The sequence below is a fragment of the Erythrolamprus reginae genome, chromosome 4, assembly GCF_031021105.1.
Source record: "Erythrolamprus reginae isolate rEryReg1 chromosome 4, rEryReg1.hap1, whole genome shotgun sequence".
Lineage (NCBI taxonomy): Eukaryota > Metazoa > Chordata > Lepidosauria > Squamata > Dipsadidae > Erythrolamprus > Erythrolamprus reginae.
The window spans coordinates 16821334-16844767 of record NC_091953.1 but is presented as its reverse complement, the minus strand read 5'-3'; the positions used below and the strand labels follow the sequence as shown (position 1 = coordinate 16844767).

The 23434-nt window shown below is 34.1% G+C and overlaps 1 protein-coding gene across 1 annotated transcript in view; it reads right to left on the bottom strand.

Annotated features, from left to right (window-relative positions):
- Positions 1-23434, bottom strand: part of DYNC2H1 (dynein cytoplasmic 2 heavy chain 1) — a 184870-nt gene that overhangs the window by 149515 nt on the left and 11921 nt on the right. The window contains 21 exon segments of the mRNA XM_070749693.1: positions 1424-1543; positions 1649-1761; positions 3796-3913; positions 5476-5608; positions 5807-6189; positions 6966-7136; positions 7956-8070; positions 9166-9321; positions 11226-11431; positions 12503-12652; positions 12966-13093; positions 14651-14766; positions 15129-15256; positions 16211-16439; positions 16603-16742; positions 18038-18136; positions 18227-18367; positions 19041-19136; positions 19918-20113; positions 20594-20769; positions 21711-21835. Of these exon segments, the coding sequence (XP_070605794.1) occupies positions 1424-1543; positions 1649-1761; positions 3796-3913; positions 5476-5608; positions 5807-6189; positions 6966-7136; positions 7956-8070; positions 9166-9321; positions 11226-11431; positions 12503-12652; positions 12966-13093; positions 14651-14766; positions 15129-15256; positions 16211-16439; positions 16603-16742; positions 18038-18136; positions 18227-18367; positions 19041-19136; positions 19918-20113; positions 20594-20769; positions 21711-21835 (3239 nt within the window).

Sequence of the window (23434 nt, the reverse complement as noted above, 5' to 3'; positions counted from 1 at the left end):
CTATTTTTGGCTATGAACAGTATCACAAGCCTTCCCTTAACACTTTAAACCCCTAAATTGCAATTTCCCATTCCCTTAGCAACCATTCAGATTATTACTCACCATGTTTATTTATTAAAGTTTATTAAAAAAAATATTTATTAAAGGCAGACGAAAGTTTGGCGATGACATATGATGTCATCGGGTGGGGAAAACCGTGGTACAGTATAGGGAAAAAACCCGCAAAGTATTTTTTAATTAATATTTTTTTAAAACCGTGGTATAGACTTTCCGCGAAGTTCGAACCCGCGAAAATCGAGGGAACACTGTATACTACTATGAGACTTCAGTTAATCAACATTAGCATAAATCTTATTGATTTGGATATAATTTGATTTATTTTGAATCTAAATTTAATTCAAATAGTTGCATGCAATACTGTATGTCAGTCACTAGAATAAAGTTCCGTCAAAGGAAGAATTCTACTCTTGGTACAATCTTCAGTATATCTTCCCAAGAGTCAATGGAAGTTACAGAGAGACAAGTGTCTTGAGGGATGGAGTTAAATGCAAAGGAAAGCACTTTTGTGTAATGTTGCATGTAATCCAAATTGCAAAACAAAATTCAGTCCTTTTCAGATCAATTATTGAATAGGCATATTCAAACTATTATTTATTTTACATTCAAATTCACTGAAAGGTTGAGCTAAAAATTAATAAGCAAATAGCACTATATACCATATTTTTCAGAGTTTAACTCAGCTGTCTTATCTTAATACTAAACAAGACACTGTTACATTTCAGATTGTACTTGTACAGATGCTGTTAAAAATGATGTGGCTTTTTTGAAGTATGCATTATTCTCTGCTATTTAAAAAAAGATACAATAGCACTGGGTCTCTTCAGATCAAGCATTTTTTAAAAAAGCTTCTTCATTTTGTCAAGTTGTCTAGAACAATAACAAAGCAGTCTTTAAAAAATAAGTCTAATAATGTGAACATTCTGTAGACATTTATAGTTATTGACTTACCTCCTTGCATCCAGTTTCAGCAACTGATTAGCACAAGAAAATAAAATTCTGTTTCTGCCTCTCCCTCCCAATAATTTGCTTCCTTATAGTTTTAGTTTCACTTTCATTTTAGTATGTGTGCCTGCCTGCAGCCTAAATCAGCTGCTGGTCAGGAGGCCAATAATCAGTTGCTTGGCTTAACAGGATCTGTTCCTGTTCATTTTGCTGCAAGGAGGCAAATTGCTGGAAGGCAGAGGCCAAAGGTTGGGGTGGCTGGGTAGGGCTACATTCAGTGTATAAGACGCAGCCATGTTTTCACCCTAATTTTTGGAGATAAAAAAGTATGTCCTATACTCTGAAAAATACGCTACTCAAAACCCCTCTTCTTTGCAAAACTGAAATATTGTTTTTGCATAGAAAATACAAACAAACTTACCTGTGAAGGAAAAAGCGATGGATCAATTGAACCCTGTAATCTTTTCCCAGTGGCTACGCAGTCAATCAATAGTTTCTTTAAAGTCTCCTTCATCTCTAAAGACAATTTGTTCAGCCATACCTAGCAAATAATACATCAAGAAAACCCAATAAATCATGGTAACATATTTAATTTTAACAAATGGGAATTGAGGAAGTGGGGGAGAGGAGAAGCTTACTTTCTTACCTCAACGTCATTGGATAGCAGAATTTTATTTTTGAAAGGTACAGTTTCACCTTCCACAGATTTCATTGCAATAATATTTTTAAAATCTTCATCAAAGCTTACACTGTGAATTCCTGTAAATTGACGGAAGAATGTAATATTGATTAGTTTAATACACATACGTATAAAACCTTCTGTATTCAGAAGAAGTGGGTTTGAATGGTCCATGGCTGAACCTGTTTCTACAAAACTGATTTGCATAAGGGCTGAAATTAAGTTGTTCTAGACCGAAAAGGTTTGAAATGTGGCTGGAAATAAGCCAAAGACATTGGTTATAGCAACTGGAAAAAGAATAGAGGAAATACTGAGATAATCAGGGATAGGAAGTCTGGTGGGATGTTACAATGGGAGTCTGATCCATACTGTTGATTCCACAAATAAGGAACAGGTATGTGGACACATTCATCTATTAGCACCTATTATTTGGACTTCAATTTCTCTTGGAATAATGTTCAGAGTTCGATCTCCTGAAGTTTAAAAATACAGTAATTCATGAGGTCTGAAGGATGGTGACAATCAAGCATTTGATTATTACATAATTTACTTGATTATATTGCATTGTGATTTGTATTGTGGCTGTATTGTGCTTACCTATAAACACATACTAAATAAAAGCATAATTACTGAGTGAGTGATGTAATTGCTCTGCCTATCCTGCAAATCAGAATTTTGATATTTGAATTAAATATTCAAAGTTTCTTCTATTATTTAGATGCCAATCTGTAACAATTTAGCAGAAGTTCTGCAATGTAATGGTTTGTTTTAGGCTCCAGACGATGGCTATTTCCTTTACAGTGCACATCCCTAATATAGTTATACCTCTTTTTACACAAATATGAACTTGAATTATAATACGGTATTTAAAAATGGGAAATTATTTGAAGTCAAATTAAAGCATTGTTTTTGTTTGTAATATATTCATAGGTGTGTATCCACTTCTGCTCACATCATTATTTTACCATATATATTTTAGATCTATTTTGTAGAATCCTGCCATTATCCAAGAAGGGTATGGGAGAGGACTGCAGAATAATATCTGCCAATTAAACTAAAACTCATCATTTCTGGAAATGCCATAATACAATATGTATAAATAAATGAAAACAGCACTTTTTAAAGCTAGATTCTTAATTTTTTTTAGCTAATCTCTATAAATACATTTCAATTTATATATTCCCATTTTCCATACTACTAGAAAAGAACATAAGAAAATGGTTATTTCCCTTACAGGGGAAACTTATTGTAACCAAAATCTTCCATTGTCAGAAATCTATAACTAGCCATCAAGGTTTTAAAACTTTTATTCAGGTTATTTTAAAGTCTCATAGTTGAACTAATATTACTAGCATTTATTACTAGTATAGATAGACTATTACAGTACAAATTTCTGTGGAAGAATGCAGCTCTACCTTGCTAGCAAATAAATCAGGAAAGGATACATGTGATCTATATTAATAAATGGTTATGGTGGTATATTCTTTGAGTGTCATGGTTTTTTCTATAAGAAGGTAGGAGAAAATATTAGGTAAATGGTTATCCTTTGAGAAAACCAGATGGTTTTTAAAAAGTATATCAAACTTTCCCACTGGAGTTTGGTGGCCAATAAATTTAAATAAATGAAATGTTTTTGTACAAATCTGTATATTTGCATGATTTAAGTGATTATTTTTAAAAAGTGTCAGCTACTGCAAAAGTAGACATAGTAAAACATTATTTAAATATCGTTCTAAATATTTTAAATATTTAGACATTTAAATTATAAATATTATTTCTTTAAATATTTGCCTTTACAATATAAAAGTAGAATGGAAATTTTAGGGGAAAAACATTTGGTAAGCCTTTGGCAAGGAAGAGGTTTTATACTGCTGTAATAAACAGTGAGGGATGGAGAAACATCCAAAGTTCTGTAGCTCAGCAAGATGTAAGACATTACCACAATGGAACAATCTACCTATGAAGATTATCAATCTCTGGAGGGCTTTAAGGCACTGCATAACCATCTCTCATGAAAGTTTTAAACTTTAAATGGGTTTCTTGCATTTTGGTTAGACTAGATGATGTTGTGATTCATTCCAACTGTACAATTTTTTATTGTTTAACATTCTTACCGGCAAACAGCTTCTTCAGGTGAGATTGAATAACTAATGGATTAGTAGACTGACCCAAAATTTCCAGAAGATCATCATCTCCAATGAAATAAAATCTGGGGAATGCAGAACGCTTTTCCTATTTAAAAATAAATAAATTCAGATGGCCATTCCAAGACAGCACATAGTTATTTCTGAACCAGTTAAACTGGCATCTTTTCAAAAAATAAAATCAAGAATAGCTGAACGGAACATCTGTGTTTTTACCCCTAACACCCACTCACCCACCCACTCACACACACACACCCCAAATCTCCCTCTATCACTTCTTCTTCCCAAAAAAATTTAAATATTTATTGGTCAAAGTACTTTAGAAATAAAAAATGAACACAGAAAGTTAGCAATATATGAATAAAAAAGCATAACTTGAAAGATGTTAGGTTTGTGCAGCACTTAGAATAGAATAGAAAAATAGAGTTGGAAGGGACCTTAACTGATTGATTGATTGATTGTATTTCTATGCCGCCCAACTCCCGAAGGACTCTGGGCAGCTTACAATAGAATATAAAATATATTTTAAAAAAACATAAAAGAATAAGAAAAAACAGTTAAAAATACATACATACATATCATTCAAGGCCAGACCTCATAAAATTGTGAAATCAACAGCCCAAGCTTGCTGGAAAATCCAGGCCTCCAATGCTTTTCGGAAGGTCAATAAAATGGGGACAATCCGGATCTCAGGGGGTAGTTGGTTCCAGAGAGCCAGAGAAGCCACAGAGAAGGCCCGTCCCCATGGGACCGCCAGTTGACATTGTTTAGCTGAAGGGACCTGGAGGAGACCAGCTCAATGGGATATTACCGATCATTGGGAACTAAGAGGTAGAAGGTGGTCTCGGAGATTAACTGGCCCTAAGCCATGTAGGGCTTTAAAGGTAATAACAAATACCTTGAATTGAACCCGGAGACCAATAGGGAGACAGTGCAACTCGCGAAGGATTGGTGTAATGTGAGTGTACATAGGTGACCCACAGCCACTCGCACAACTGTATTCTGGACCAATTGTAGTCTCTGAACGCTCTTCAGGGGTAGTCCCATGTAGAGTGCTTTGCAATAATCCAACCGTGAGGTGATAAAGGTATGAGTGACTGTGCGAAGAGCCTCCTGATCCAAGTAGGGTTGCAATTGGTGCACCAGACAAACCTGTGCAAAGGTCCCTTAGCCACAGCTGTTAGACGTTGGTCCAATTTTAGCTGTGGGTCTAGGACACCCAAATTGTGAATCTGTTCTGAGGGGGACAATTTCTCCACGTCCCCAGAACCAAGGATAGACAGTCAATACAGTCTTTAGGAGACAATAACCACAGCCACTCGGTCTTGTCTGGGTTAAGTCTGGGTTAAGAAGACCTTGGAAGTCTTCTAGTCCAGCCCCCTGCTTAGGCAGGAAACCCTACAACACTTCAGACAAATAGTTATCTAACATCTTCTTAAAAACTTCCAATGTTGGAGCAACTTCAATTTCAGAATGGGTATAATGACACAGCTACTTTAAGATGTCACAGAAAAATGCTATATTTGCACTCAGACCAGAGTGTGCATATGTATAAACACAAAATTTTATTAATATTCTCAAGCAGATGTACAAAATTTTAGTGTTCATCACCTGAATTCACAATTAAATGGAGTGATCAGAAATGTTTACCTCCAGGAATTCATTTAAAGATTTTTGACATCTCTGAAGCTGGTCAAGGATAGTAATTAAGGCAGTCCTTATTCCTGCTCGAGTATTCAAAGAAATTACACGATTATCCTGTTTGATATCTACCATTATTGACCTTTAAAAGAAAACAACATGGTGTGAATATATGCTGCTGTGTGTTCTTTAGTTTTAATAAGCAATTGAAACTATTATTTATGACCTGACGTATGAAAATACAAGAAATTAATTTAAATTTTACATACAATGTTTAAGCTTTTCTCTGAGGAATGTAAGAGGCAATTGGATTAAAAGACAGAATATAAAGTCAACTGACCTAAAGTCTTCATCTACTCTGTTGAAGCGTGCTTGCTCTTTAGGCAAAGCTCCACGACCAAAAATGGGCTCCAGATATACCCATTTCCTCTGAATTTGATTTAGATTCTGTAGATATTCATCCAGTTCAGCAAGTTTCTTTTCCCAAACAGAAACTTTATCTTGGAAACCTTTGTAATATGGAGAGTCTTTCAATGACTGAAGTAGGCAGCGATTATCTCCAACTTGATTGACTATATCTTTCCAATCTTTAATCAATTTGATCATCCGGTTCTGGCTATCTTCATAATCTGTTAATGTAAAGACAGCTCCAACGCCCCAAAGCTCAAGCTCACGCAAGGCTTCTCTGATTGTAACCTCACCATGAGCTCTGCTGTTCAAATCCTGTTAGCAAATATAAATTAATATTAATTCAAGCTAAGGATAGGTAAATCCCAAGAATGAAGAAATGTCAGACACAGATGTATAAAGCATTACATTTACTTTTTAATTAAGCTTTATAGTATTAGTAAAAGCAATAGTACTTAGACTTATATACTGCTTTACAGTGCTTTGCGGCCCTCTCTAAGAGGTTTACAGAGTCAGCATATTGCCCCCAACAATTTGGGTCCTCATTTTACCCATCTCAGAAGGATGGAAGGCTGTGTCAACCTTGAGCCTGGTGAGATTTGAACTGCCAAATTGCAGTAGCTGGCAGTCAGCAGAAGTAGCCGTGCACCACCACAGCTCACTTATATATAGCTATGGTAATACAGATTTGTGATAAAATGAGTAACAAAATAAAATCTCTATCAAAATTATCTTGAATAATTAATCTTTCTATACTAACCAGCCAAATTATTTTATCAGATGACCATTCCCAAACAAATTTGAGCATTTTTTATAACACAATGTACTATTACGGGTTACTATCTTCAAGGGCAGGTATAAGAACATTACTAGAGTGTAATAACATTTCTGTATCACATACGAACAATACATCAGTACTACGTGTTGAAAATTATTTTTTTATATATATATACAGAAAGAACTGATTTAGTAACTATTTTTATTAAACTTAAATAATAACTTTGGGACATTCTTTGCTTTAAGTGGGAGCCAAAAATATATCTCCAAAATGTTTTCAAATCATTTTCTCTATATTAAAAAATATTTCACACCTTCAGTTCTGCTGCTTTTTCCACAATGACATCTGCCACTTTTAGGAGGTCTCCAAATGTCAGAGTTCCTAGACTGGTACCCCTGGGAAGACCAAGAATACGAAAGAGGTCCAACCAATGATCTGGTGACAAGTGTTCTCCCTTAACATATTTCAATATAGGAAGGGTCAGCTGTAAAAAAAAAAAGCATATATTAGAAGTTGTTTTTCCTTTTGTAACAATGAATGTATTTTATGCTTAAACAATAAACAATTATGAAAGAATCATGAATAACTAACAGTTGGATCAGTTACATTCTTATATTTGCACTGATTAGTACTGACTTTAAATGTAAAAAATTAGTATTACCATATTTTTCAGAGTGGGGGCATCTTTGCAAAAACATTTTTTTTTCAATAAATCTTTGACTTGTGAACCAGATTTGTCTTTGTATTGTGAGTAATAAATAATTGGCAAACTTATCTCACAATATCTTACAGAGCAATTCCAACAATTAGAGAAATAGCAATGTGAAATGCTTTGAACATTTCAAAAGGTTATATGCTAAAATAAATTGCTGTAATCAAATGCAAAACCTAGAAGGGTTTTCAAGAAATATGTAACTGAATGAATAAAATATTGTATACTCTGTAAAGATGCCTAGGTCTTAAAATCTTCAAAATATTCTAACCATTCCACTATTTCCTTTGTCTGTTTAAAAAAATAAATGTTTGTTAATTTTTAATAATAACAGATACACACTACATAAGACCCAACATCATTCATTCAGACCCCTCCACCAAAATGCGGGTGTATTTTTTTATATTATTTTAAACCAAGAACATTACCATATTTACAAATCATAGAGTGATTCCAGTTTATTCTTTATAACTTGGTTTTGAATTCTACTAACCGTAAAACCTCTAACCCTGCCCTGCCCCATCTTCCCATCAATTCTTTCACTATATTTTATTTCCTATTTGTCTTAATTCTCTCATACAATCATTTTACCTTGTATTGATCCACCTCTTTTTGCAACTTCACAGTCATTATTGTGTGTTCTTCAATCTTTCTCAGTTTATCATGCCAGTTCAACAAGAATTCTTCAAATAGGTAGGTCTTACTCCTGTATGCAATATATATTAAAAGAAGTTCAAGTCCACTATTATAATTAAGAACTACATACAGACTTCCGGTTTTGGCGTCATGCTGTCAGCTAGGCAGCCTTCGGATCTCCCGGAGTTGCTGTAGCATTCCGTGTATTTTTCGGCGGCTTCAGGACGACCACTGACCCGTAGAGCAAATGATTTGAAAGAGGTTTTTCCACAAACCATCTGAAGCGAACTCAAAGATTCCTTTATGAAGAGTGCCGGCAGCCCCAGCAAAAAGTTTCTCTCCCACCCCAGGGTAACAAGGCTGTCCGGCAGGAAGATGAATAGTTTTCTACCACATCTATTCATCTCCACCCCCTACCTTTTATCTCTGAGTTAGGGTGGTGCTTTGTTAGCAGCGATGGCTCTTTCTTCCCAAGGATCAGCCCACAGATTTCCACTGCTCTCCTCTCCTCTGCCTTCTGCACATCTAGGTGCCAGGCACTAGACCCAGCTATTATTCATCTTCCTCATCAGTCACCTCCAAACCTGGGAGCTATTGACTCTCCATCTGAAGGCTGACGTCTGCTGCAGGCTCTGCCTCTCTCTCTCTCTCTCCCTCCCCCTCCCTCCCTCTCTCTCTCTCTTTGCCAGCTCCATTCCCTCTTCCCCCTCGGAGCTCTCAGGTTGCCTTGATCCTAACCCTGACACCCATATCTCCTCCTCCACTGATTTGGCTGCTGGAGAGACCAGTGGCCAAGAGGCCACAATAGGTTGTATGAAATGGGTAACACAGCACAAGTGTAAGGAGGCCAGGATAAAGGGTGGTGCAATTCCACAAGAGCATGGGGAAACAGCCATAGGGGACTTAGCAAAATGACAAGTGACTTTCCATGCCAGCTTCTCCTTTGACTTTGTTTGTGGGAAGCCATGTGGCAATCATGTGACTGCAGGGTGCTCCAAAGTTGTGTGAAATTATTGTCAAGTGCCCAAATCACAATTGCATGACTGGTGGTAGTGCAATGGCCAGAATTGTGAAATCAGTTATCACTTGTTCAGCGGTGTTGTAATTTCAAAGTGTCACTGAACAAGTATTCAATAAGAAAGACTACCTGTAATCTTAAATGTACCTAAATGTAATCCAATCTTCATTGGCTTTTTCTTGAAAACCTTCATAAAATTGTTCATACAATGACCAAACTTCAGCACAGCATTCAATGTCTCTGCGTACTTCATTGGCTAAAGAGAAATCAGGTTCTTCTAATTCAAAGTGACAACAGTCATTGCTGAAGGAAAAGAACAGAGCAATGTATTATTTGTAAAAATAATAAAGGCAGCATACCAAAAAAAAATTTACATTGCCAAAAATATATATCTAAATATACAGGTATGTAAATTGAAAGCAATAAAATAAAAGATATAGTGATATAGCTCAATTAGCAACATCCTGGAATTATGAGAATGGTGAGAATATATGTCCTCTATATAAAAAAATATTTATTTCTTCTATTTTGTTTTAATATATACATCAATAGATAATTGAATAGACTTATTAGAGAATAACCATGGAATATCTGAGGAATAATAGAAAAATCTAGAAAATAAAAGAACATTTATAAAATAATGTAATATCATGTTTTACCCATGTTTAAAATAATATTTTAAATTATTAATAATGCTGTTTCTTCTAACTGGAGATCGAATAAGTGAAAATATGTACTGTATTTTCCAGTTGATTTTTGTTGTGTACATCTTATATGATAACAAAATAAATAAAAATCCCTCCAGCTGCCTCCAAACTCTGGAGTGCTGATTATTTTACTAATTTGATTACATTCTTTGTCAAACTATATGCTGGACATATATGCAGTCCATGACTTTCAACTATATTTGAGAGTGGAATTTCAGTTGCTAAGTGATATGGCATTAAATAAGCCATGCAACTGCACCCAATTTTACAATCATTTTTACTAAAGTTAAGTGAATTATCAAAGTTGTTAAGTGAATTACATAGTTGTTAAGTGAATCATAGAGTTGTTATGCAAATCTTGCTTCCTCAATTGACTTTGCTTATTGGAAGCTGGCTGGGAAGTTCGTGAATCATGACCAGGTGAACACAAAATGGTTCAACCATCGTAAATGTAACCCAAAGGGTCCAAATTGTGATCACGTGAACATGGTGACAGTGAAAAAGTGATAACTTTGAGGACAGATCCTAAATCATATTATGAATGTTTTATGACCTGTCATAAATTCAAGCTCTTGTTAAACTTTTGTAAATCAATGACTACCTAGGTATATTTCACTTCAGCTGATTTTAATCATCTAAGTTGGATGAGACTTTCTTAGTACAGTGTTCCCTCGATTTTCGCAGGTTCGAACTTTGCAGAAAGTCTATACCACGCTTTTTCAAAAATATTAATAAAAAAATACTTTGCGTTTTTTTCCCCTATACCACGGTTTTTCCCACCTGATGATGTCATATGTCATCGCCAAATTTTCGTCCGCCTTTAATAAATATTTTTTTTAATAAATAAACATGGTGAGTAATAATCTAAATGGTTGTTAAGGGAATAGGAAATTGTAATTTAGGGGTTTAAAGTGTTAAGGGAAGGCTTGTGATACTGTTCATAGCCAAACGTAGTGTATTTACTTCTGCATCTCTATTTCGCGGAAATTCGACTTTCGCGGGCGGTCTCGGAACGCATCCCCCGTGAAAATTGAGGGAACACTATATTTGATGAGAGCTCATCAGAAAGTAACAAAATATCCTGGAAAAGGGCCATGGCAAGCCATTATTAAAGTATCACTAAAATGACTACATGTTCATGAGTAACCCCTAAAAGTCCAATTTAAGTTGAAAGTTTTGTGGGTTAATAATATGTTTGTAATCTGGTGAATATAACTGTGTATTATTATATGTTCAAAATTACCCATGTTGCAATTTTAACACCTATTTCTTTTCTTTTTACAATAGAAAATTATCTTTACTTCAAAATTCAAGTAAAGTATATCATGCCATATAGGTTTTAGAAAATCAGATGGGAAATTGAAAACTGATAGAACTTAAATTTTGTTGTTTTATTATTATTTTATCCTAAGAGCTATTACTTTACTTTCAAAAATTGTATTTACAAAATTGTTCCTAATATACTGATATTTTTTTATACTTATACAAAAATAAGCATACACAAGTTTTTGCTTTGCATCCTCAAGTTCATCAAACTCAAATTTCTTTTCCTTTATGATCTCAGCACTTCTCTGTAGCACATCATGCTGTCCTGTTTCAATGAGATCATCACTAGGCTTCAACTGGTCCCACCGAGCTTTAAATTTTTCCAGTTCCTGAAGGTAGGTATTAACACGGGTTTTCACATTGCCTTTCATCACTTCGACCTGAAATCCAAAGAATAAGTAAAACAGGAACAAAATTATTATTATTAATTTATTTTAGGAATAGCCATATATTAACAGGATTACTATAAAAATAACAATGAACATTACTTTAAGGGTAGGTTTATCAATATATCATGATATTAATTTGTAGTCTCAAATACAATTTCAAATTAGTAATGTGGTCTTTGATATTTTTCTAAAAAAGAGTGAAAGGAATCCTGATACTGAAGATACAATCCAGATCTTGTCTTACCAATTTAAAGTGGAAGGCTTACAGATTCAAACATATCCCAGTTTCTAGAAAACAGTGCCAATAGCAAACATGTATTGACTTTGGAAGTAATCAAAATATATATAGAAGGGGATGCTGGAATCTCATATTTTTCATAGAAACATAGAAAATTGTGTTTCTATGTTTCTATAAAAATATGAGATTTTCATGAAAACATTTTCCACAAAACATTTTACTTATCCCAGGTTTAAATGGAAAAATTTATAAAAATTCAAAAATTCAGAACAACCCCCATCCCTCTGCTAAACAAATAATTCCCTCAACACTGTCAAACTATTTACTAAGTCTGCACTACTATTAATCTTGTCACTGTTCCTATCACCCATCTCCCCCCACTAATTACTCTATGACTGTAACTTTGTTGCTTGTATCCTTACAATTTATATTGACTAGTTCCTAATATGATTTGATCGCTTATTTGTATCCGGACTATCATTAAGTGTTGTACCATACGATTCCTGTATCTTTTCTTTTATGTACACTGAGAGCCTATGCACCAAAGACAAATTCCTTGCACATTCCAAATTTGGCCAATAAAATTCTATTCTATTCTATTCTAGTCTAGTCTAGTCTAATCTATTCCATTCCATTCCATTCCATTCCACTCCACTCCACTCCACTCCACTCCATTCTATAAACCTGGGCATTTTATGTCAAGTTTTGAAGATGAAATAGCTGTTCTTGGCTCAGACCCGTGGGCCTGTGTGCATGTATGTAATATGTGTGTATGTATGTATATCGAATAGATTTATATCTATAGGGAATGACTATTTAGTTACCTGTTCTTTAATCATCAGCTGATGACTCTCCATCATTAACTCAAATTTATCCCATGTCGCTCTCAAGTTGCCAATTGTTTCAATGCCCCCACCAGCCACAGTTCGGAGAAGCTTGTTTTTACTTTCTGCTTCTTGGAAAAGGAGAAATACCTACGAAGAGAGATTTGATATTTGCATAAAGTTCAAATGCATAAATACATTTGTATGGATCAATACATAAGCATCATCTTTCATGATTATGCAATATTTGGAATAGAAGAAAACAAATGTGGATGCGTACATAGCATGTAGGCAACCCTTCAAACAAAAATGTATTTTCTTGGGATTGTGAAATATTGCAATAATGAAACACCTATGGTAATACTGTAACTTAAGAAAGTCTATTAAGAAATAATTAATTCATATTCTAGGAATATTCAGTTATCAAATTTGCTCAGTTCTTGTTAGTAGAGAAAAATATTACCTCTTCCTTTTTGTCTTTTAGGTTTTTATATTTTAAATTATCTTCTGTTATTTCTTCCACTGACTGGGGCCTTGTTACTAAGATATTCATAGCATCATTGAGAAATGAAGAAATATCATGCTGATGAGCTACATAAACATCAAGAGAAAATGCAAGAGTCAACAACAACAACACTCAATAGGTGCGCACAAAATGACGAATCCAGTCTAAAAAATTGGTTAACGTTCTATCAACCAAAATATGGAGATTAAATGGATGGTTTGAATGCTTGGATAAGTTGGGATAGGTTTAAAATGCTTTATTGGGGTTAATTTTTAAATGTAGTCTAAGTTTTCAATTTCTAATGTGCTTTTATGTATTATTTCTGTTGTAAGGTGCCCTGAGTCCTTGAAGAAGGGCAGTCTGGAATCAAACTAATTAATTAATTAATGGGAGCTTTAATCCTAAAAGTTTGATAGAGGGATTGTTACAAATTAGTCCATAGGAATATTTATTGAGTGATTAATTGAGTGATTAATTAATTAATCACTCAATTAATAAATTAAGTCCCACATTCTTTCATGTGCCAGAATTATAGGTGAGTTATACTGATTAGTGTGTTCATTGTTTCTCATTAATTGTATAATTGAATGATACTAGATCTCTTGTATTGTTTCCAGTTGTCATTTTTGTATTAATTATATTGCACTGCTGGTCTTCATTTCAATTTTCTGTCCCCCATCAATAGGCATCATTCTAACATAGGTATCTGTATAAATTGTCAAATATATCGACAAATAAAGCTTCTTTAGGGCAAAAAAAATCCTATAGTTAGACATTTTAGACTGAACTAAAAGGTGCGAGTCATAAATTTGTATTATCAACCAATCAGGATACAAAACAAGTGAAAAAGCAGAAAAGAATGCCATTTGTTTTTAACTCAGCCCTTATTCCAAAAGAAAAGAATTTGATTTATAAGAGAACACACCAAGCACTAGAAGATTTATGTGGTTACTCTTAGATGCGGGGAGCTTATTTATATTTATTTTATTTCAATTATAGCTTGCACATTCCTGATTCAGACTTACCTAACCTAAACAAAGCAGTAAAGTTAGAAATTATTCTAATCCACAGAGTTTGGTTTTCCTCCCATTCATTGTAAATGAAAATGTCAAGGAAGAAAATCCCTGAAAATAGCTGAATAAAATCAACCTTAACTGTCTCCCTCTATTTGCCAGAATAAGGTGAAAATTATTGGGAAAGATGGTGTTTTGCTTGCTTCCCCAGGACTCCTTACTATAGGCTACACTGTTCATTTAGGGCTATATCTGAACAATAAGACTAGCTTTCAATCAAAATTAACAACAGTAAAATCTACAAAAATATATTTGGTGAATTAAAATTTTGGAATATTTAGTCACATTGAAATTAATAATAATTCTGGAGCTGCAAATTTCAGAATGGCTTCTTAGATACAAAGCAAGATTGGAAGGCACTCCTGCTACAGTAACAATGTTTGATATTTTTCTATTCCTCACTATGTGATTTTTAAATCTATTGAATATACTGTAATTTAAATGTTATAAATTCACAGCATTTCAAGTAATTAAAGTAATACTTTAGGCAAAATAATAAATGTTCTTTAAAGAAAAAGCAGGAATAAATGAACGCCTGTCTTCTAAATTGTTTTTCTTCTGAGCATTTACCTTGTATAGATTTTCTCAAAGACATCACTAGAGAGTCATATAGCTTCTGGATAAGATCATCAATGACAGACTTCACAGGATTACAGTTCACTATGAGGCAATCGACTTTCACAATGCTTTAAGGATTAGAACAAATTAATTATATTTCATGTTATTATATGACATTTAAAATAAACCCCAAATTCTAATGTGTCATTCAATCAGCCCCATTAAGCTATCTTGTTTGTTCTTGATAGAAGTATCTTGAGATTTATTGGGTCAGGGAGCAATAAAATGCTCCTTGGAATGACTGATAATGGAACAGTAGCAGATTTGGTCAAAGCAATTTTGAAGGAAATTAGAAAAGAAACTGACGAAACCTATTGGCTGAGATTTTCTTTTTACAACAGTTTTTGAAACTCGGGACTAACTACTGTATTAAAAACAAAACAGCTATCCCAAAAGACTTACACTTGTTAAGTTATCTACTATGCAGTACCTTGGAAGACGCTCCACTTCTTTGCCTTTCACTTTTAGGGTTTTGAAATTTTTCTCCCAATCCTGTTCTTTGGAAAGATGATTCTCTACCAAAGCTTCCATATCGACTTGTCCAATAATCACCCATTCCTTCAATAAGGAGGAAGGAATGCATATTTTTATTTAAAACATGTGTTACTCATTTCACTAAATGCCTATATAAATCCCAACCATTTAAGTATATAAACAGAAAAAGGAAATATTTATTTGTTTGTTTGTTTGATTGATTGATTTGTATGCCGCCCCTCTCCAATGCTGAGCCATGCAGCTGTTCACTACTGCTTATACCATTCACTATTACAGCTACCCCTAACTTACCACTGGTAATTGTGATTGGGAACTCCATCACTAAGTGACAGGGTCATAAGGTGTGACATCACATGACCACACAAACCTACAATAGCAGACCTGGCAGTCCCAGTTGCTACTGTTAATGAATCCTGCATGATCACAGCCTCTGTCAGCCACTTGATCACCTGCCAGCTCTTCATGATGAATTTTGCTTGTCAGAATATTTATTTAATATTTGAGTATAGTCTACATCTCAAAAATGCCACAATTAGAACAATAATTGTTTTTAGAAATATATAGTGTAATAATGTTGATTGCCAAAAACTACTGCTCAGCATGTGAAAGCATGAATGCAGCCTTTGTTGGTGAACTGCATATAATAATTACTTTAATGAGTTGACAACCCAGGTTCTGGGTTCACACCCCTATGCACTCCAAAACAGCTCTTCTAAATGCACTCTGAAGCATTGCACCAAATATTTTGCTGCTACAGGATGTATACATCTGATTACATGGTAAGTCTTACGTTGGTGATGTAGACAAATTGAACTGTGTTATAAATATTCGAAATTCCTGTCTGCCTTCGACATCTTATGTTGTGTATATCACCAGGTTATGACATAGGAAAGTACCTTATGGAAAGACTGTCAGTGCTTGATATGAACAGACAAATTGATTATACAAGTGAACACCGAAGAACGTTGAAAACTTCTGTCCTAAAAAGTGTTTGAGCTAAAGTAAGTATTTACAAACCTTAAATTGATCTAAAACGTCTGCCAGTCTGCGGAACAAGTCTTCTGCTTTGCTAAATGTGGTCAGAAATCCACTTGCATTTCTTTCACTCATGACTGAAAAGATGCACTCTTCATCGGTCTCACTTACTCCCTTAAATTGATTAGGGATAGAAATGAATCTCTTCATCTCTCTGTAATACCTTGCTCGTACTTCTTCAAAGGGCGGTTTGAATTGCAATCTTCCTTGTCTGAAATGTATTTTTAAAATGTTATTAATTAACATTTTATAACATTAATAACCATATCAAGAACCCGTGCCTTGAAGTAATCTGGTTACATTGACTCCATTAAAAGAGATAGATAGACATATATGCATTTTTCATTGTGTTATCAACCTCAAGAACATCTTACTTGTAAGTTAAATCAATGCTTATTTCTGGCAGATTTTCATTGAGTGCTTCCAAGCCCATTTGATACTGATGTTCCAAAGCTTTGTAGAGTTGGTGGTTCCAATGAAGTCTCCATGCTTTCATGTCACTTGAAAGGAAACCCTATAATTTTATGGTATTCAGGTTAATTTTTTTGTAATTAATCATGGAAAAATTTATAGAGATACTATTTATTGATTTAATGATTGATTGATTGATTGATTGATTGATTGATTCAATTTTTATGCCACCTTTCTCCTTAGACTCAGGGCGGCTTACAACATGTTAGCAATAGCACTTTTTAACAGAGCCAGCATATAGGAATTCTCTCAAGAAAACTATATTTAGGCAATTCAGAAAACTGTGTCTCTATGGAATAACTCAACAAATGGCAAACAACTAAAAAACTCCTTGCCTTTCGTAAACAACTTAAAACCCACCTCTGCCGCCAGGCATGGGGGAATTGAGATCCTCTTTCCCCCTAGGCCTTTACAATTCTATGCATGGTATGTATGTATGTATGTTTGGTTTTTATATTAATTGATTTTTAATCATCAATACCAAATTACTATTGTACACTGTTTTATTGTCGCTGTTAGCCGCCCCGAGTCTCTGGAGAGGGGCGGCATACAAATCCAATAAATAAAATAAATAAATAAATAAATTAAATAAAAAATCAGATCAATAACTTCCAACTAAATCAGCTCAATGCAATTTGTGGTGCCGCAGGGCACGGCACAGAGATAAACAGCTGGCAGTTCAAACCAGCCCTTTAGAGCTCCAAATCGCGGGGAGAAGCCTCTGTGGGGTTTCTCTAGGAATTTCCTGGGAGGAAACAGGTCCGGCAAAGGCGGGGAGAAGCCTCCATGGGGCCTCTCTAGGAATCTCCTGGGAGGAAACAGGGCGTCCACCTTCCCTGGGGTTTCTCCAATCAAACACATTATTTGGTTTTACATTGATTCCTATGGGAAAAATTGTTTCTTCTTACAAACTTTTCTACTAAAAACCTAATCACGGAATGAATTAAGTTCGTACGTAGAGGTACTAATGTATACAGCTACACCTATTCTACTATAGAACAGTGCTGCATAGAAAAATACAGAAATGTATTGTAGGTGGTTAAAAGCTGTTTCCAAGAAATCCCAACAAATTATAGAACATGTTTCTCCTTTTCCATTTACTTTGCAACTATTCTGTCATGAAAAATTAGAAGAAATAGCCTCAGTCACATCAATGAATTATACAGACAGCAGCATTTTCTGCCAAGAAGCTAGATAATTCCATGATGTTCCTAATATTTAAAAGATTTTCAGTTACTTATAATTCTGTAATATATTTTCACAAATGCTTTGTAAGGCTACACACACACACACTTCTATCCTATTTCATTTAAAATTTAAGTAGCAATAAATTCATGCCTGTGATTCAAGGCTGGAGAATCCTCCCCGAAGTTCTTGTAAACCATCTTTCCATCGCTGCTGTTGACGAAGTAGATCAATGTTCATCAGACCAACAACCTATCAAGAAGAATTAAAAGCATGCTGCACTTTATTACTGAAATAGAGAGTAAAAAAAATAAGGAAATAAGTTGGGATGATAAAAGATACCTTTTCTACAAAACTCATATGCCATTTTCTTAACTTTCTATTTTCCGTGGCAAGCCGTTCTGCTGCACTTTGGAGTTTCTTGATATACATATCGAGTTCTTTAGGATTGTCCCATGTAATTTGTCCTTCTGCTTTTGAGTGCTGCCAAAGAAATACCTTAAGTAAGTAAACAATTGGATTCTAATGATGTTCATAAAATGAAGAGTTCTCTCTGAGCATGTTTACAGAGGTTGAAATGAAGAAAAAGACAAGAAGTAAAGAAACCAGATAAACTATACATATTCAATTGCAAATGAATGTGATTTTCTTTTTTCTTTCTTTCCTTTTCTTTTTCTTTTCTTTCTTTTTTTTTGACAATTTACAATGCATTTATTCTACTATACACATTTACAATGTATACTAATTCTATCCAGGTCAATCTGATTCAATATCGTTATATCCTTCATGGAAATAAGGGTTATAGGAATACATATTTGAAAACCCTTTCCCCATTCTATCCCTGTTTTGTATATAATTTAGGTGGTACAAGAGTTCAGCATTTTCAAATGATTTTAGTCCTGCCTCTAGAGCAAATTAGAAGTCACTCATATGCAAACATTTTGGAGAAAAACAGGAATGAATATTTTGATTATTGCAAACATTGCTTCCCAAACATTTGTAATCTCTGGCATTTCCCCCAAATTCATTCAAAACATCAACTCTCAAGAACCCAAAATCAAATCCTGTGCTCAATCAGAAAATATGTGCAAGTAGAAAAACTTTAAGCTTTTAGAAGACAGAATAATAAAAGTGAAAGTAACAAACATGCAATTACTTTAATTATCTGTTCAAATGCTAAAGCAGACTGCAACATCATTGGCTTCTGACTGTGAATCATTTGCTGATCAATACTGTTATAAAAGTGTGCCACCTATTAAAAAAATATAAATACAAAATGTTTAAATGCCATATTCATATTTAAAATAATTCATTTTTATTTATCACTTAGCTTTCCAATTAATATACATCTTTAAATTTCAACTATAGAAGATTCTACTAAATCTTACTGATTTTGAATTCCAATCACTTTTAGGGACTAGACTGGACCAATCATTTTAAAGTTATTTTTGGTCTCTGTAGCCATAACAATCTCCTCTATTGTTTGCTTTACACTAAATGGGGGGGGCATACTGGGAAAGTAATGATATACAGACAATAGTAGGTTATTTTTTTTTTTGCCATATATAAAAACATTCTAAACTGTGAATTAAAACTATGACAAACGGAAAGCAATTTAAACAAATGTTTAACTATTGCATAGTGTTTTAAATTTCTTCTAATGCCTTCATGGCATGAATTAAATTGACAAAGATACAATGAAGTTCAATATTTTGTGCAAATTTTATTACAAATTCAACCACAGCCTTTCAATTTAGTATCACAATCAGTTAGAATTCTACCAGACTTTTAGATTTTTGGAAATCAGATAGAATTCTCTCTTCAGCAGCGCTCACATATGTAATGAACTACAGCAGAAGTAACACTTATAATAATGTGCTTTATAATAAACCATTTATTTATCTTACCTATTTCGCTTTCTATCTATTATATGCATTATGTATATTACACATCCTCCCCTCTCACACAGTGATTACCTTGAGATTATATCTAAAAATCAATCCATGAATTTCATAACATTTAGTAAGTTATACCTGTTTGAGAATCACTGCTTGTTTGCAAAATTTTTCAGCCGTGTTTGAAGCCTGTTGTATTTTGACAGGAATGACAAACCCAAGTGCGGAAAGCTGACGTACTTCTCTAAGGAGAGTTACCAAGCGATCTGAATAATGTATTTTTAAGGCTCCATCGGAATGATTAAGTTCCATGACAGGGCTATTGGCCTGTATACTAAAATAAAATTGCAATATTAGTCCTTATATTACAAAATATTATCTTTTTATTACATACAATACGGTCTTCTATATTCTAGAGACTAGTTATGAATTTCCCTAAGTAGATTTTAAACAGGATTAAGCAAAACATCAGATGTTGTAAGCTGTCTTGAGTCTATGGAGTAGAAAGTATAAAATCAACTAATATAATTTCTCTTTTGGGCTGTACCAGTCTGATTGTTTTATGTGTGAACCAGCAGTTTTGCAGAACTTAACCCTCTGCATCAGAAGCAGTTTGTGGTATTCTTACGTGGTTTGACCCATTTCACATTGAATTTCACGTTCAGAAGCCCCTCTTTCCAGTCCAAGGACTGGCTAGTGGAAACCTGTGGACCATCCTCTGATATGTTGGAGCTCTTCAACATATCACCCCTGGACTTTTTATGTGCACCTAATTTTAAGATTGTTCTTACAAAGTCAAATATTTTATACTTACCAAAGACCAGACTTTGGGTTTGAGAGACCTGTTTGAATGTCCCTGGACCAATCATCAAATTGTTCTTGTTCGTACATTTTTAACTGTTCTAGAAAGTCATCTGCAGTTTGCCGGAAATTTTGAAATCCAGTTAGGTCTGAAAGAAGGGCCTCTGCAATTTTAATGGCATCATCCACCTTAGATATTAAAATAATTGAAAAATGTAATTGCACTTGGCATGTTTTATGCTACTAAATATTCAAAGCTAACACATAAAATACACAAGAGGTTTAAAATCTCAGCATTTTACACTACAGAGATTATACAACTACAGAACTTTGCTTAACCAAATTCAAACAATTCAGTTGCAGTAGCAACTAAATATTATTGCATAATTGTAATTGATAGGAACCCAGGAGTCACAAAGGCACACAGGCCAGGCTTTCAATATCAAATATAAATTTTTGTCTGATGTTAACTCATTTTGTTTTCCTGCATTCTATAATCATTAGATGCAGAGTGGTCCATAGGGTTCTATGATAATCTCTATTATATTATACTATGTCTATATACCTATTTTCAAAGGACAAAATGTAATTTGGAAGGTATATACTAATTATTGTAAAAACCTTAAACCAAGCATGTATTTTCCCAAAGTTGTACAGTAGCTGTGAAGACAAGATGCAAGCTCATTCATTTATCATTGTTTAATTTTATAGCAACTGAAGGTTTTCTGCTTCTAATTAGCAGCATCTTATTGGAAATAGTCTAGGAAATTGGCATGCATATAGTTGCAGCAGAAATAGAATACAGGGTTTCAAGAAGATGTAATAAAACAATATTACCAATAAGGCACAGAAACCTATTGAACAGTCTCACTTGGTCATCGAAGCATCAGAAGAACACACATAGAAGCAGCTGATGATAATAAAAAGGTTTCCACTGAATTAAAACTAATTTTCATATTTTACGCCATAACTTTTATTTAAAGCTTTTATTTAAAGATCAGATGTATATGGTTTAAGACAATCTTTGAAAGTTTGAAAGGTTGTCCCTATTTAACGTATGGGTCTAAAATACATTACATTATTTCTTATAGGTTAACATATAACATCAAATGACAAGTTTAAATCGATACCTTCAATTGTAGCTGACGCACCCAGACAATATTATTTACAACCTCAGAAAGATTTTTTCCTGCAAGAGGCCCTGATGAATCACCTGGAGTGCCATGGCAACGTGTCTCAAAATCTGTCTGATAATCTGCACAACAGCATTAAGTAGAATATTAGTGAACAGCACATTAATAGCAAACAGCACATTAACAGCAAACAGCAAACAGCACTAAATACTGGAATTTATTTCTTAATATGATCATTCATTTGCCCAAGTCCTACAGGGTTACATTACATTACATTGCATTGGATTAGATTGGATTGGATTAGAATTCTTTATTGGCCAAGTGTGATTGGATGCACAAAGAATTTTTTCTTTGGTATATATGCTCTCAAGTGTCCATAAAGAAAAGATACATTCACCAAGAGTCATAAGTGTTAGTACTATGGGCAACACAGTTGGGTTTGCAATATATAAACAAGCTAACAATGAATGTTTGTTTATATTGAAGTACTATAGCTTTAAGAGGTAATGTTGCAAATTGCCATAAGAGGGAGCCAAAAAGCATGATTCTCTCTCTCTGCTCTCTGTTCTTTCTGCTGATTCACTGTGACTTCTGTAGTACACTCTGTGTGTTTGATGATAGTTTAATGTTTTTGTAAGCTGTAATCAGTGATGGGCTCCTACAGGTATGGTCAGGTACGCAGAACTGGTAGAAAAATGTTAGTACGTAGAACCGGTAGAAAAAATTTGATTTTTTTTTTCCTTTTTTTCTCTTCTGGGCTCTGGATATGTTTTTCCTATCACAGTAAATGAGGTTGAATGTGTATAATTTTAGAAGAGCTGTGCATATGTGTGTGTACATACACCTTATATAGTAGGCAATGTATATTTTTATGTATGTAATGTATATTTTATGTGCCTTTGTGTAATTATGTACATATATGGCATATATTTGTATGCCGCCCCGAGTCTTCGGAGAGAGGTGCCATACAAATCTAATAAATTATTATTATATATACATAGAATTAAATAGTATATTTTAGATGTTCAGTAATGGTAAAGAAAATTGCATATCTGAGGTGAGGAAAGGCCAGGCACCCTAACCCAAACCCTTGACGCGAGTGATGTCAAGTTGGCTACCTTTAAGCCAGTCACATGACCTTTAAGCTACCCCTGTCACATGATCATCAAGCCACTCCCACCTGGTCACATGGTTGGTAAGCCACATCCACAAAATAAGCCACGCCCAGTGTGGTAGTAAAAATGTTTGCAGCCCTTCACTGGCTGTAATGTATGTCTGATATGTAAGATAAAGTCAGTCTTGTAATATTACTATTGTATCGAGAGACATTGACTGATTTGAATGTGAATAACTGGACTGTGCTATTTCTAAAGCAAACACTATTTTATATACTGTACTTTATCTGTTTTGTATGATTGAATAATTACTCATATCTCCTGGATATCTGCTGGAATCCCACGTTTTCCTCTGTGCATGTCCTTGATAACTCAAGGGTTCTACACAATCCTTAACATTAAGATACAACACTTAATGACAGTCATAGGGTACAAATGATTTAAAAAACAGAATTTTAAGCAAGAATTTACACCACTCTGTAATCAGACTCATCCATACACACTGAGTGTGATGACTCACAAAACTAAACATATGACAAATCATAAAAGTTTTTATAGTAAATTACAAAGAAGATATATACCCTAGGTATAAAATAGTTACATATT